The sequence below is a fragment of the Rattus norvegicus genome, chromosome 14, assembly GCF_036323735.1.
Source record: "Rattus norvegicus strain BN/NHsdMcwi chromosome 14, GRCr8, whole genome shotgun sequence".
Classification (NCBI taxonomy): Eukaryota; Metazoa; Chordata; class Mammalia; order Rodentia; family Muridae; genus Rattus; species Rattus norvegicus.
This window is the reverse complement of record NC_086032.1, coordinates 69,480,443-69,494,243: the sequence shown is the minus strand read 5'-3', so window position 1 is coordinate 69,494,243 and position 13,801 is coordinate 69,480,443. Positions and strand designations below refer to the sequence as shown.

Here is a 13,801-nt window from a genome sequence, read left to right as displayed (position 1 = left end):
TGGGACCTAGTCTTTGAGACCTTTCAATTAATTAATTTTTCCTCCTGTCTTTCCATTAGTTTATAACATATCTTAATACTTAGCACCCTTAATCATAGTTCAGTCTTTATAAACAAAGTCTAAATACAAACCTACAGTTAAAGGTAAGCATTTTAACCCCAATTCTCATACTTGCATTTCACATAAAACAGAACTCCCCCAAAAGTTCCCATTCTTAGGGGAAATATTTAGGAAGAAGCTTCTGTTCTTCATATTTTATTCAGTCTTCATAAAGAAGAAAAAAATACTACCCCTGACAACAGCTTTATACCTGTTCCTTACTGGAACAGAGTGTCTTAGAAGTTGTGTTGCACACAGAACCAATTCTCTTTGTTCATCTGCCTCATTAGGGTAGCTGTGCCTCCTTATATTCAAAAGAAGCTGCCAGTCCAGCCGCACTTCTGATAGGTTGGTAAGTTAGTTCAGTTTAAGGAGCTGAAAGGTAAGAAGTACAACACTTTTTTTTTAATTTAACTTTATTATTATTTAGTAATGTTTTACTTTTTGAGGTTACAAATTACATCGTCTCCCTGTCCCTTCCCTTCCTACTCCCCCAAATCTTCTGAAGCACTCCTACCCTGCTCCTTTTCAAATCCATGGCCTCTTTTTCTCTTTGCTGTTGGTAGTGGTGGTGGTGCTGATGGTAAATGTGTTCCCAAACATATAAATACAACCTGCTCAGTCTATATAATGTTACCTGTAAGTATGCTTTAGGACTGACTATTGGTATTGGATAAGGAATTAGTGTGCTCTTCCCTGTGCAAGACTATTTCTCCCTCTCTCAGCATTCCTTAGTTGCCTGTAGTTCTTTGTGTAGGGTTGAGGCTTTGTGAGTTTCTCTCCTCCACATTACCAATGACACCTATTTTTAACCACGGTTCTAAGTCAAATACTTCAAAATACAACCTTACTTAAGGCTAGTATTTTGATTCTGGATTTTTAATTCTATGGAGATTCAGAACCCAGTTTGGAAAAAACAGAACTATAACCCCAAACAACTGGCACATAGGAATCAAAAGATCTGATGGTAAACTGAGAAAAATAAGTTGGGGGAAAAATCATACCTTTAAAGTGTATAACAGAATGATGTCATAAATCTAATAGTTAATTTGATTAAGAAAATATTGCTTTAAATTTCTTAAAGAGATACATTTAGAATTGATATTCAAGAATTCAAAGTCCATCTCATTTCTTTACTTAATGTGTAAGTCTCAATATTCTGTTGCTATTAGTTCTCAGCTTTACTAAGCTCAATACATACAAGAACTATGGAGATGGCTCAGTCTGTAAAGTGCTTGGTATACAAGCATGATGACTTCAGTGTGATGTCAAGGCGGAGCATCAGTGGTTGGAAGCAGGGTTCATGTCATAGATCTGGGAAGGCAGAAACAAAAGGATCTCTGGGACTAGTCTAACAAGATATGGTAACTCCAAATTTACAGAATTTTTCTTTCAAAAAACGAGGAGAACAACTTAGGAAGACATTCAATGGTGATGTCTAAGTTCTACATGCATATGCCTACACATACATGCATGCTATCCTCATGTGTCTATGCATATACACATACCTGCTCAGAAGGAGAAAAAAAAAAAAAAGAAGCGAGATCATGAGAGATAGGTGTCACTGGGGATGGAACTCAGGTTGTGGCAAGTGTTTTTACCCACTGAGCCATTTCACCAGTCCTTAAAACATGTCCCATTTAATATGAGTACATTATTTCCACTTGGATATATTTGAATTACTATCTAACCTGTTACAATACAGTTGCCATTTCTATTCACTCTGCTGAAATTCATCTAATCAAGATCACCTGGAACCCTCATGTTGCCAAAATATAGCACATTCCAAGTTTCACCTATGTTCCAGACTCCTCATTGACAGGTAACAAACAGTCCATCTGGAAAAAAGTCCTTTCTCCTCTCAGCGCTAGCTCTGTTCTGGTTACTGCTTATCTAATAGCCTTATCTTTTGGTATAAACACTGGGAGGAGTGTGAGGTTCCTTTCTCTACCTAAAGAATTTTAACATATCTTAGTGCGGTGCCAAATCCTTTACTATCCAATAGTCTATTCTATGTCCCTAGTTCATCTCATTCATCTGCATAGATTTAAATATATTTGTGCTTATATTGTTCTTTAACTAATATCTTTGGCACCAAAATACTACTACATAAATATTTTAACACTTTCATTAAGCCAAAAAATAGCAAACACATGAGGAATGATAGTATTATCTCAGTCCCATAAAGTTCTCTGTAAAAGATGAATTATATCTGATTATAACTGCGAAGAAGGAACAGTGCTCCTTTCTAGCCCTTTCTACCATTTATGAAGACTTAGTCTCCTGTCTGTCAACAGTGTGATAAACATGAAGTCTAATGGACAAAGTTACCTCCAATATACACACCTTGCATACACATATTAGAGGAGAAAAATCCAATTTGAATTAATGGAAACCTAGAATCTAGAGTCAAGTTAAAATTTAAAGGTGATTAAGAATCCAAGACAGAAGATATAGTTAAAAAGATACCCAAGAATTTGGGGAAATATATAATAAATAAAAGCAGATGAAGAGAATCGTTGGCCTAAAGAACCAATATGGAAGGAACTGTCTGATCATCTATGACTAAATAGTGGAATATGGTTAAGAGCTTTTACTTAATACACATGAGACATTAATGCCTTGTCAACTATGAAATCAAAGCAGCTACACAATAACTTACTGTATGTTTTAAGTTATAAGTTACACCAGAAGGAAGTAAAATCAGTAATGCATACACTGACATAAACCAAAACCTTATCGGAATTTGCCCAAGTGTTTGCACTATCACAAAAACTGAATCCGTGAACTATTACAAGGGAAATAACTTGGCAGGAGATTAAAGAAAGAACCCAAACAGGAAAATATAAGCAGGATAAAGTTGTTGGCAACTACACAAGGAAAGCAGATACAGAAAAAAAGACAAGATTCACTTTATTCTTTTATTTTCTAGTAAACACAAAACTTCTTACAACAAAATTTGTATTTAGCTTAAGTAAGAACAATGTGCAGTTCTTCAAAGACAGCATATTTTCTTAATTACGTTTCTAGTAGCAGCAGCAGGTTGGACTGAATCCATCATCGTTTCTTATTTACATTCTGTTACAAATAAAAGCTTTTCAACTGATTCATTGATTACAAACTTAATCCTAAATATGTACTGCAATAATGTTCTCAATATTGTAGACTTACATGTTTTGTACTTGGTGAATGCTAGTCTATGTACAATAGATACTTCTTGTCTTACAGGATCACAGCTTAGCCTTAAACATGCACAGAACACTTACACTGCCTATGGTTGTGAAAAACAAAATTCAAAACCTATTTTATAAAACAAAGGGTAAGGTATTTCATATAACTTATTAAATATTATGGTAGAAGCACACTGCAAAAGTATCAATTGTTAACCCTAATAAATATGTGGCTAATTAGAAGCTGTGGTTCAAGCTTCCACCTGACATATCAAGAATATCATACTGTGTTTTGCTTGTCATAGAACACAAAATTCAAATTTTCAATGTTATCTGCCAAGTATGTATCACTTTTATGTAATTATAAAGTATAGAATCTTATGGGCAACCTATATGTCTTAAGTAAAGTATATCACGAAAAAAGAAGACTATGAACACACACAAAGTAGGATACTTTAACTTATTAAGACTTATGAAGGGAAAAATACATATATGACCAAAACAAAACGAAAAACTCTTCTGTATCTTTGTTGCCCCTCCTAAGAGTGAGTGAACTGAGACAGAAATAAAGGCCGGTAGTGAAGGTGAGAGGAATATGCAGACACATTAACAGAAACTAATCACATGTGCTGCCAAGCTGGGAAGGTGGCATATGTGTAGCCGGCCCAAGGCATATGATTCTGCAGGATGAAAGATGACTTAGTGGTTAAGAGCACTTACTGCTCTTCAGATGAAGTTCACAATCTCTTCTAACTCCAGGATTCCATGCCCTATTCTAGCCTCAGAGGGCACTCACACACACATATGACATAGACAGACAAAAATACAGATAGGCAGACAGGCAGACAGAACACGAACACACACACACACACACACACACACACACACACACACACCTATCTGCAGCCTATATAAATTTTGCCAAAAACTGCAAAATTATCCAAAATTCTTATTTTTTAAAAAAGATAATCTCGATACATGTCTTAACTTATTCAACAGATTCCAACTGTGTAAAGTATGTGATTAGATGGTATCACAACTGCCACCACTTAAAAGAAATGGACATCGTGTTTGCTGGTGCTTGAAACAAGTTGTACAGTCAACACTCTTTGACAGCTGCCCAAACCGATCAGTGATCCATTAATACAAATTTCTTAGTAAATCTACTCTTCTGTGATTTAGATGCTAACAGTGACAAAGGAGAACTCTGTGGTAAGATAACAGAAGAGCAGGCAAAAAGAAACCAGAAGAAAACATCAAACTAACATGAAGGTTCATATCAACAAAAAAAAAAAAAAACCCTCAAAATAATTTAATATGATAGTGTCTAGTTATTACTGTTAATTTTTTATTTTAATTGGACAGATTATTGCTATAAAAATCCTAGCTGGCCTAGAACTTGCTGTGTATATAGAATTGACCTTGAAAACAGAGTTCCTCTGCTCTGTCTCCAGAATGCTGTTACTAAAGGTAATGTGTGCACCACCACACTAAGTAATAAAGTTTTTAATGAGCTACAAACTAATTTCTTATATCCATTACCAAAGATTCCTTAGGATGTAGACTGGTAAATATCTTCTGCTCTCATAATACAGAGAAAGAATCAATACTAAGTTACATGATTTTAAAACTCTATAACACTATAGCTATAGAGGACTGGAAAATACAGATCGTTTAAACTCTTGTTTTTACTTTAGCATGCTCCATAATCTTTTTAAATTACCCAACACCATTTCCACCAAGTCCACAGATAAAAATTATAAAGTCCAAACATTCAAGAGCACAGGGAAAAAAAATTACCAACTAGCTAGCATTTCTATACAGGTGCTTTCTATACAGGTGACACGTATTAACACAAACCAACAAACTTTGTCTCTAGCAATCTACCTCTCTCCAAATTACTGATGAAACAACTGAAAGACAAAATACAAATAAAAAAGAACAAAACAAAACAACAATAACAAAAAACAAACCTTGGTAAATAGTGTCACTAGGTTCCAAACTCGGAAGTCTAGCTCCAGAGCTTATTTTCTTACGATCTGTTTATTCTATACTTACCAAATAAAAGATCTGAGTAAAAGTATACATTTGCTTATTATGAAGAGATTTTTAAAGTAAGTGGTACCATGGAAATCAAGAAAACTAAACTATCCAGTTAAGTCCATTTGCCACCTGTTGCAGTTAAATATAGTGTCTTCAAATTGAGATGTACCACAAATGTAAAATACCCAATTCTAAAACATAAATAGTAGTAACCTAAGTTCTCAACAGTATCTACATGGATTAGTACAAAAATGATAGTTTTCAATAAAAAAGATAATAGAATAAATGTGTTTTAATGAGGTAGATTAACAATTTAATCTTTGATCAGAAGATTTAACATTTCATATTTGGTTCCATTTATTACTGAACCAGTCTTTTATAAGAAAGGCACTATTGCTTTATAGGATGTTTCTAAGCCAATCTTTTCCTTGTTTTATTTTGTAATCTTAAGAAAAATATTCATATATACGTGTGTGTGTGTGTATATGTGTGTGTGTGTGTGTGTGTGTGTGTGAAAAACCAGATTAACGAAAAACAGACCCAAAACCTTCTGCTTAGTTTGTTATCTAAATTTACTTTTTCTCTATAAGAATGAAAGGTCATGGGGTTGGGGATTTAGCTCAGTGGTAGAGCGCTTGCCTAGCAAGCGCAAGGCCCTGGGTTCGGTCCTCAGCTCTGGGAAAAAAAAAAAAAAAAGAATGAAAGATCATTTTGGTGAAGTAACTAATACAAAACCTGGGAAAATAAAGTATATAAATGTGGACTATCTTGTTCAGAAATATGTGCATATGTGTAACACACACACAGAGAGAGAGAGAGAGAGAGAGAGAGAGAGAGAGAGAGAGAGAGAGAGAGAAACGGGGGGAGGTTTAAGTTTAGTTGAATCTGCCACAATTCTAAATAATGACAGTGATAGATTTTTATCTTTGAGTAAGAATTCATGAAATCATACAAAGTATAACTGAATAAGTATCAATCCTTAAAAAGAGGGGACAAAACCAGAATACTGACAGATGTTAAATTTTGATGCTATGATGGCAATACTCTGTTCTTGAAAATACTTTCCCATAAGTTGCACATTAATTACAAAATGATGAATAATTTTCAGCGAGAAATATAGTAAATATCTTGACCAAATTTTAAGGTTAAGACACACCAACACTTTGAACTTCAAAATACAATGTACTGAGAAAAACAGATCATTTCTTCAGTAGTATTCCTAACAAATGCATAACAATCTAGTCATGAGAAAAAACCAATTCAATTTGAGGGACATTGTCAGAATAATGTCCTGTATTTTTTTTTAATATCAAGGCCAAGAAATAAAAATAAATAAATAATTAAATAAAATTGAAGAACTATCCTCAATTAAAAAGGACCAGAGACATGATAACCAAGAAATGCACTTCATTATCTTAGAATGGACCTTCAGCTAGGGAACAGACAAGAGCTAGATAGAGAAAATAGATAAAATTTAAAAATCAACTATAAATTAGGTAATATATGCTCAACAGAGTCCTTGCTTTTTGGAATAATGAAAAGCTTAGGTTCAAATTACTCTCAAATTGCTTTTGTGTGTGTGTGTATGTGTGTGTGTGTGTGTTTGTATGTGTGTGTGTATGCTTGTGTGTTTGTGTGCAAGTTTAGGACAAGAATAATGAAAATACAACAAGATATGAAACAAATAGTTTACCTGGGCAAGAGTAACTATTAGTTCCTGATTTGACAATCTTAAGATGCAAATTATTCCAAAATTAATTTTTTAAAAATCGGGCCTGTCCTAGCTTAAATATTTTAATTATTTTTCAAGTCTGAATAATGTTTTAAATTCCATTAAAACATTATTTTGTTATATTTAGCTGTTTTTTAATTTTATAAATCATCAGATACTAATTATATTATTATTCCATAAGGAATAATGTTCAGTGTCATTCTGGTTAGTAAATACTAGTTATACACTCTGCAAAATAGGAGACTGTATCTTGTAATGTTCAGTATAATTCTGAATACTAGGATAATAGTCCCACATCCAATATGCACTCAAGCATTTGTTACATGAGGATATTCAAAATTATACTCTAGCATAGGAAGACTGTAAAAAGCCCATTATAAACAGAGCCATCAATTGAGACAAAACTTGAAGAACATTGTTTTAATTTAAAACAAAACCAGAAATGAATCAGAGCAGTAAATCTAAGATAAGGACATGAGTCCCACATTTATAAAGGAAATATTTCTAGATGGATTCAAACATTGTCCCTTCCCAATCACTATAGTAATTCACTGACAGTGAAGAGAACTTTCTTCCCAAAATTTTCAGACAATATACATAACAAAAAGACCAATCATATTTGTTTAACAAGTAGATTTTAAGAAACTTCATTTGATACTTGATACCAATTAGCTGTATAACCTGAATGTGCTTTATGATTTCCAACTGTGAGCACTGACAATAGAATTTCAATATAGAAATGTATACATTTATACATCTGCATACTGCATATAAGTCCCACATATACATTTAAGGAACAGGAAGATTTTTCTGCAAAGTGCATATCATAGCAAAGGGTAGCTTAAAATAATGACTTTTATTACCTATTCACACCACTCCCCCCGACCAGCAGGTATTCGATTTAGAAGAACATTTGTTACTTTAAAATAGCAATGACAAAAATATACAAGATGGATTTCAGCACATTTCTACACAAAAACTGGGACTATGAAACAATTTCTAAAATATGGCTGTTGTCCAGGAAAACATTTTCATGTATCGTACAATATAATTGTGTATAACACTGAAAGTATAATACAGATTACAGAATACTAAGTATTCAAAATTCTTACCTCATTTCCCATTAAATCAAATTAATTTGTTTCACTTGGTTAAAATTTGACTTTCAAAAGTACATATTTTTAATTCAAAGACATACTAAATGTATTTAGTGACACAACATGAGAAAAACTAATCGTCAAATACTGTAAAACAAAACTTAAGCATGGTCATATTCAAATACCTGGGTGCCTAACACAGTTCTCTGAGCCGGTACTACAATGCTGTCAGAGCTATTTGTTGGACTCCACAAGAAGGAACGCGACAATTTCTAGGCGGGTTTTCAACGGAACAGATCTAAACATAAAACGAGTCCACTTTGCATTCGTAAAGTACAAGTACAGACACATTTAGTACGAGGGTTTTTTTTCACACACCCCCTTCCATATAACTTTGCCACAGATCAACCCAAAATATATTTTATAGAAGTGACACACTGCTCTTAAGAGTAAGCTGCTTAAACATCACCGAAATGTTCCTAAATCAGAGTACCCTTCCTTCTATTTTCCTATATACGTCCTCTTCAGTATGGCACATTATTGAACTGGAGTTGCTTCTGGTTTCATCTACTATGAATAGTGAAGACAAGACAGACCTTGGGGCTCTAACCAAACAAATCTGAGAGGGGTGGGGATGGGGGACAGGGCAGGGCGCGAGGTGGCGCAAGAACAGATGAAAACAAGGTAGAAGAGAGTTGTCTTCCCAAAGAACTGAGCTTACTATACTCAACTCCAAATGCTGACACTCGTCAGAAAGGAAAACCGACGCAACCACCCACTCCTAACACCGACCAGCCTCCACTCCCACTTCTTCAAATGCTACCCCGTAACCCCCGCCAGAGCACACCCTCCGCAACCCTTCTAGTGCACTGAACCAACCTGCTGGGTAGCAGCTGTGGGCACACGTCGCACCGTGAGTGAGGAAAAGCAGTGACCGCAACAAGGTATGGAGTACCAGTACTTCCCGCTACCCAGAGGAGCCCACTGAATGACAGCCCGGAGCGCGGAAGTTTGAAGCAAAACCAATCAGACCCCACCGAAACGGCAAACTGAATTGCATTTGAACAGGAATGGGAGGTGGGGAGGGCTACGCGAGTCCATCACATGACAGCCAAAGAGGACTAGAGTCGTCGGGGCGTCCTCAAGGAAAGGGGGGGCATGGGGAGGGTGCCGTCGCCATAGCAACACCCCCCCCATCCGTCCAGACTTCCAAAGAGGGAGGAAGAACTTCAAATCCCAACCGTCAGCGCTCGAGCGGCTCCTTCTTAAAGGGGTACACACAGATCCGAGGCCGCGCGCAAGAGGGCAGAGGCGGCCGCCCCCCGCCCCTCAGGCGCCGCCCCCATCGCCCCTCGGCCCTCTCCGGCCCCCGCCCCGCGAGCGCCCCGCAACCCCTGGTCCCGCGTCCCGGGAACTAGGCAGCGTCTTCCCGGCCAGCCCCCAGCGGCAAGAAGGGGGTGTGTGAGCGCCCGGCGGGGGCGCGGACCGGCCCGCCGCTACAGGGTCCCCTCAGCCCGGGTGGAGAGCCGCGGTGACAGGGGCACCGGCGGGTGGCGATGGGCGCCGCGGAGTTTCGGGGCAGCGCGAGCCGGCGGGCTGCTTCCGCGGGGTGCCCGGAGAGTGGGTCCGAACTAACAGTTCCCCGGGAGCCCGGAGCCGGGCAGGCGGGCGGCGGGGCGCGGACCGCGCCGGGCAGGGAGCCCCGAGACAAAAGGCGCCGCCGGGGCCGCCGCGCCGCCGCCGCCGCCGCTCCCATCGCTCCCCATTGAACTGACCCGAACCGGAGCTCCAACTACACCGCTCAGCCACAAACTCCTCCGGCAGCCGCACAGCGGCGCGGAGCCCGGCCCGGCCCGTGTCTCTCTTACCTACACAGTGCATGAGGCGGTGGCGCCAAGAGTCGAGTTCCCGCCGGAATCCTCTCCTCTCCGCCGCGCACCGAGGGCTCCGGCACTGAGCGGCAGCGGCGGCGGCGGCAGCAGCGGCGGCAGCGGCCATTCTCTCTCTTCCCTTGTCCATCTGCGTCCCGCGTCACGCGCCCTCATTTACATACGAGCGGCGCAGGCACGAGGCAGGGGCGCGAGCCCTCGGCGCGAGCCCCGGAGCGCGCGCCCCCCGGAGGGGGGTTGATTGACACGTGTCACTACCTTCCTTCTGCCCTACCCTCCCCCTCCCACCGCTCCCTCAGGGAGAGGCGGGGAGGGAGCGCGAAGAGAAGGAAGCAACCTGCCGCTTCCGCTGACCCCGCCTCCTTATCCACTCCCTTCCCCGCCTCCCCCCGGAGTTTACTCAGGCAAGCCATACTGCTCCCGCCGTCCACGAAAACCCTGAGCGGGAGCGAGAAACCCCGAGGCCAGCCAGGAACCCGCGTGCTGAAGGAGCGGACTAGCAACGCCTCTCTTCTGCCCTGGCGCGGGGCTCTGGAAGTCCACAGACTTCATTTCCCAGCCTCCATGGCGCGCAGGGCCCGTAGTGGAGCTGAAGAGAGCGACGCTGTGCAGTCTGGGCTTTGTAGTCCACTCGCGTTGAGCGCTCTCCTATCCAGTTTGCACTTTTCCAGCTTTCAGCCTGGCCCCAGACTTCAAATGCTACCCCTCCCCCGGGGGGGGTGTTTAGCCTCTCACTCCCTCCGCCCAAATGCCTGCAGGGCGGGCCTTGCCCTGTCCTGTCTTTAGCTTTGTCTAGTTCCGCGAGGGGAGCACTTGGAGTTACCAGCCGGCAACTTGAACAGCCGGCCAAGCAGCTCTTTAAGTGCTGGAAACTTTTCAGGGTCAATGTCATCTTTCTTCACTTTCAGCGAAAGCGCACGCCATTCATTCCACTACATCCAGGAAAGACGTGCGGGGACATCAGTTTTGGAAGCGAAGAGATCTTGAAAAGTGAGAATAGTTACAAAAATCGGGGAACGTTGAAGAGGCTTTTAGCCATAAATAATGGTTATAGCTGGCTGAAAACTCCAGGAAGGACATACTCCACAAAATGTAAAATCTAGGAAGGAATGACTCACTCAGACTTTGGTGCCTTGATTTTTTTTTTCCCTTGCCTAATCTGGAATGGGATTTAGCACTTTGTAATTGTTACGCGGATAGATCCTGCGCTGTGCTAGAGAAAAGTTCCTTAGAGAGAGGAGGATCTTTTGATTAAGTATATATTTAAGTTACTTAAAAAAAAAAAAAAAAGCTTTTGCACAGAGCCATTTCTACATTTATTTCTGTATAGTCACAGGGGACCAAAAGCTTGTAAGCCATCCAGAGTTTACAGAGAAGTACTGTACATACATTATTGGGCATTTATGCTCACCTCTGCAGAGAAAAATATTTAATTCTAAGTAACTCGAATTCTCAATTCTGTAGGCCCTCTATTTTGTGGTATATTCTTACCTCTCATTCTTTTTTCTTCTTAGAGTAGTTTATTGCTCAGCGTTGCCTCAGTAGTAAATATGTAGTGTTACATCTTCATCAAAAATGTTTGAATGTGAAGTTTGAAGCTTTGTGTTTACCAATATACATTTGCAATCCTGTCATTTGGGAGGCTAGAGTAAGGTTATATGTAGAATAGAGATAGCCTACTAAATTTCAGTAACAGAAATTTAAAGTTGGAGTGGCTTATCTCCATAGTTTAGAGTGGGAAGATGGAATGGTTGTACTAGAACTTTTCCATCTAAAAACTCATCAGACACTATGACAAGAGACACAAAAACAGGATGTGGCCCAGCTTTTAGAAGCTTCTGATTAAAGTGACTTCTCAATGAAAGTATTTGGTCATGCTAACTTGAAAGGAATGGTGGGTTAAATAACTATGACAGTCTAACAAACCACCCAAAACTTAATAGCTTAAAATATCAACTATAGGATAGTGAGGTGGTTTAGTAGGTAAAAGGACTTTCATTTCTGAGGGATAGTGTCTACCAAGATATTCCTATTCTTCAAGGGGGTCCCCTTACTTGTTTACATGGTGGCTGTCACAGGGTTCCAAAAAGCTGCATGAGAGCTAGTAGCCTCTATTCATACACATTGTTTTTATTTACTCACTTTACATCCAGATTTCTGTTTCCCCATAGTACCTCTCCCCCCTTTCTCCTCCGAGAGAATGGAGGACCTAGATATCCCCCCCACCCTGGAACATCAAGTCTCAACACAGATCACATTCAGGTCTCAGTGGTTAAAACACGTAACATGGCCAAGCCTAGTGTCAATATGGGTAATATATTATGCTACACAATAGGAAGATGTGTAAGTCACATAAAGGGGGAAATTAAATGTTTCTCCCAAATAAAGAGTAAATACAAAGAGAAATAGAACATATCTCTAGACTTTGTGAGAAATGGGGAAAGCATGACTAAATACAATGGCATATATAAATGGAAATAACTTTAGGAATCAGTTTCATCGACAATAGCATGGAATCTTTCATAACATGTATGTCAGTCCATTATAATCATCCCCATAAACATAACAGTCAAGTCATTTCTGTCTAAGCATCTAGTTCCTGATACTCTGTTGATATTTGTTTTGATGAATAATTAGAATATCTAGATTGCCAACAGAAGGAAGAGGATTATATTCAATATTGTCTTTTACACCAAAGTTCACCTGCAACAGACTTTAACATAACAAATATGTGGTATGAAGACTGTAAAAAGACAGTCCTGTCCCATGTACTTCCTGTAGCTATTATATATCAGTCATTTTTTAACAATAACCATCTTTAACAGTGCCTTAAAAGCACAATTATTTCTTACTACTCTTTTTTTTTTCTGTTTTCTTTTCTTTCTTTTTTTTTTTTTTAATTAACTTGAGTGTTTCTTATATACATTTCAAGTGTTATTCCCTTTCCCGGTTTCCGGGCAAACATCCCCCTCCCCCCTCCCCTTCCTTATGGGTGTTCCCCTCCCAACCCTCCCCCCATTGCCGCCCTCCCCCCATAGTCTAATTCACTGGGGGTTCAGTCTTAGCAGGACCCAGGGCTTCCCCTTCCACTGGTGCTCTTACTAGGATATTCATTGCTACCTATGGGGTCAGAGTCCAGGGTCAGTCCATGTATAGTCTTTAGGTAATGGCTTAGTCCCTGGAAGATCTGGTTGCTTGACATTGTTGTACTTTTGGGGTCTCGAGCCCCTTCAAGCTCTTCCAGTTCTTTCTCTGATTCCTTCAACGGGGGACCTATTCTCAGTTCAGTGGTTTGCTGCTGGCATTCGCCTCTGTATTTGCTGTATTCTGGCTGTGTCTCTCAGGAGCAATCTACATCCGGCTCCTGTCGGTCTGCACTTCTTTGCTTCATCCATCTTGTCTAATTGGGTGGCTGTATATGTATGGGCCACATGTGGGGCAGGCTCTGAATAGGTGTTCCTTCAGTCTCTGTTTTAATCTATGCCTCTCTCTTCCCTGCCAAGGGTATTCTTTTTCCTCATTTAAAGAAGGAGTGAAGCATTCACATTTTGATCATCCGTCTTGAGTTTCGTTTGTTCTAGGGATCTAGGGTAATTCAAGCATTTGGGCTTATAGCCACTTATCAATGAGTGCATACCATGTATGTCTTTCTGTGATTGGGTTAGCTCACTCAGGATGATATTTTCCAGTTCCAACCATTTGCCTACGAATTTCATAAACTCGTTGTTTTTGATAGCTGAGTAATATTCCATTGTGTAGATGTACCATATT

General features: G+C 39.8%; 1 protein-coding gene across 22 annotated transcripts in view; it reads right to left on the bottom strand.

Moving 5' to 3' along the window:
- Window positions 1-11,325, bottom strand: part of Lcorl (ligand dependent nuclear receptor corepressor-like) — a 137,351-nt gene extending 126,026 nt beyond the window's left edge. For 11 of the 22 annotated variants that reach the window (XM_017599472.3, XM_039092775.2, XM_017599474.3 and 8 more), the window contains exon 1: window positions 10,010-11,325. In XM_017599472.3, the coding sequence (XP_017454961.2) occupies window positions 10,010-10,160 (151 nt within the window). In that variant the 5' untranslated portion in view covers window positions 10,161-11,325. Of the gene's footprint in view, window positions 1-310; window positions 9,000-9,020; window positions 9,970-10,009 lie in introns of those variants that run through there. The other 11 variants (XM_039092760.2, XM_039092762.2, XM_039092761.2 and 8 more) reach the window with 10 other exon arrangements.
- Window positions 11,326-13,801: the final 2,476 nt, after the last annotated feature.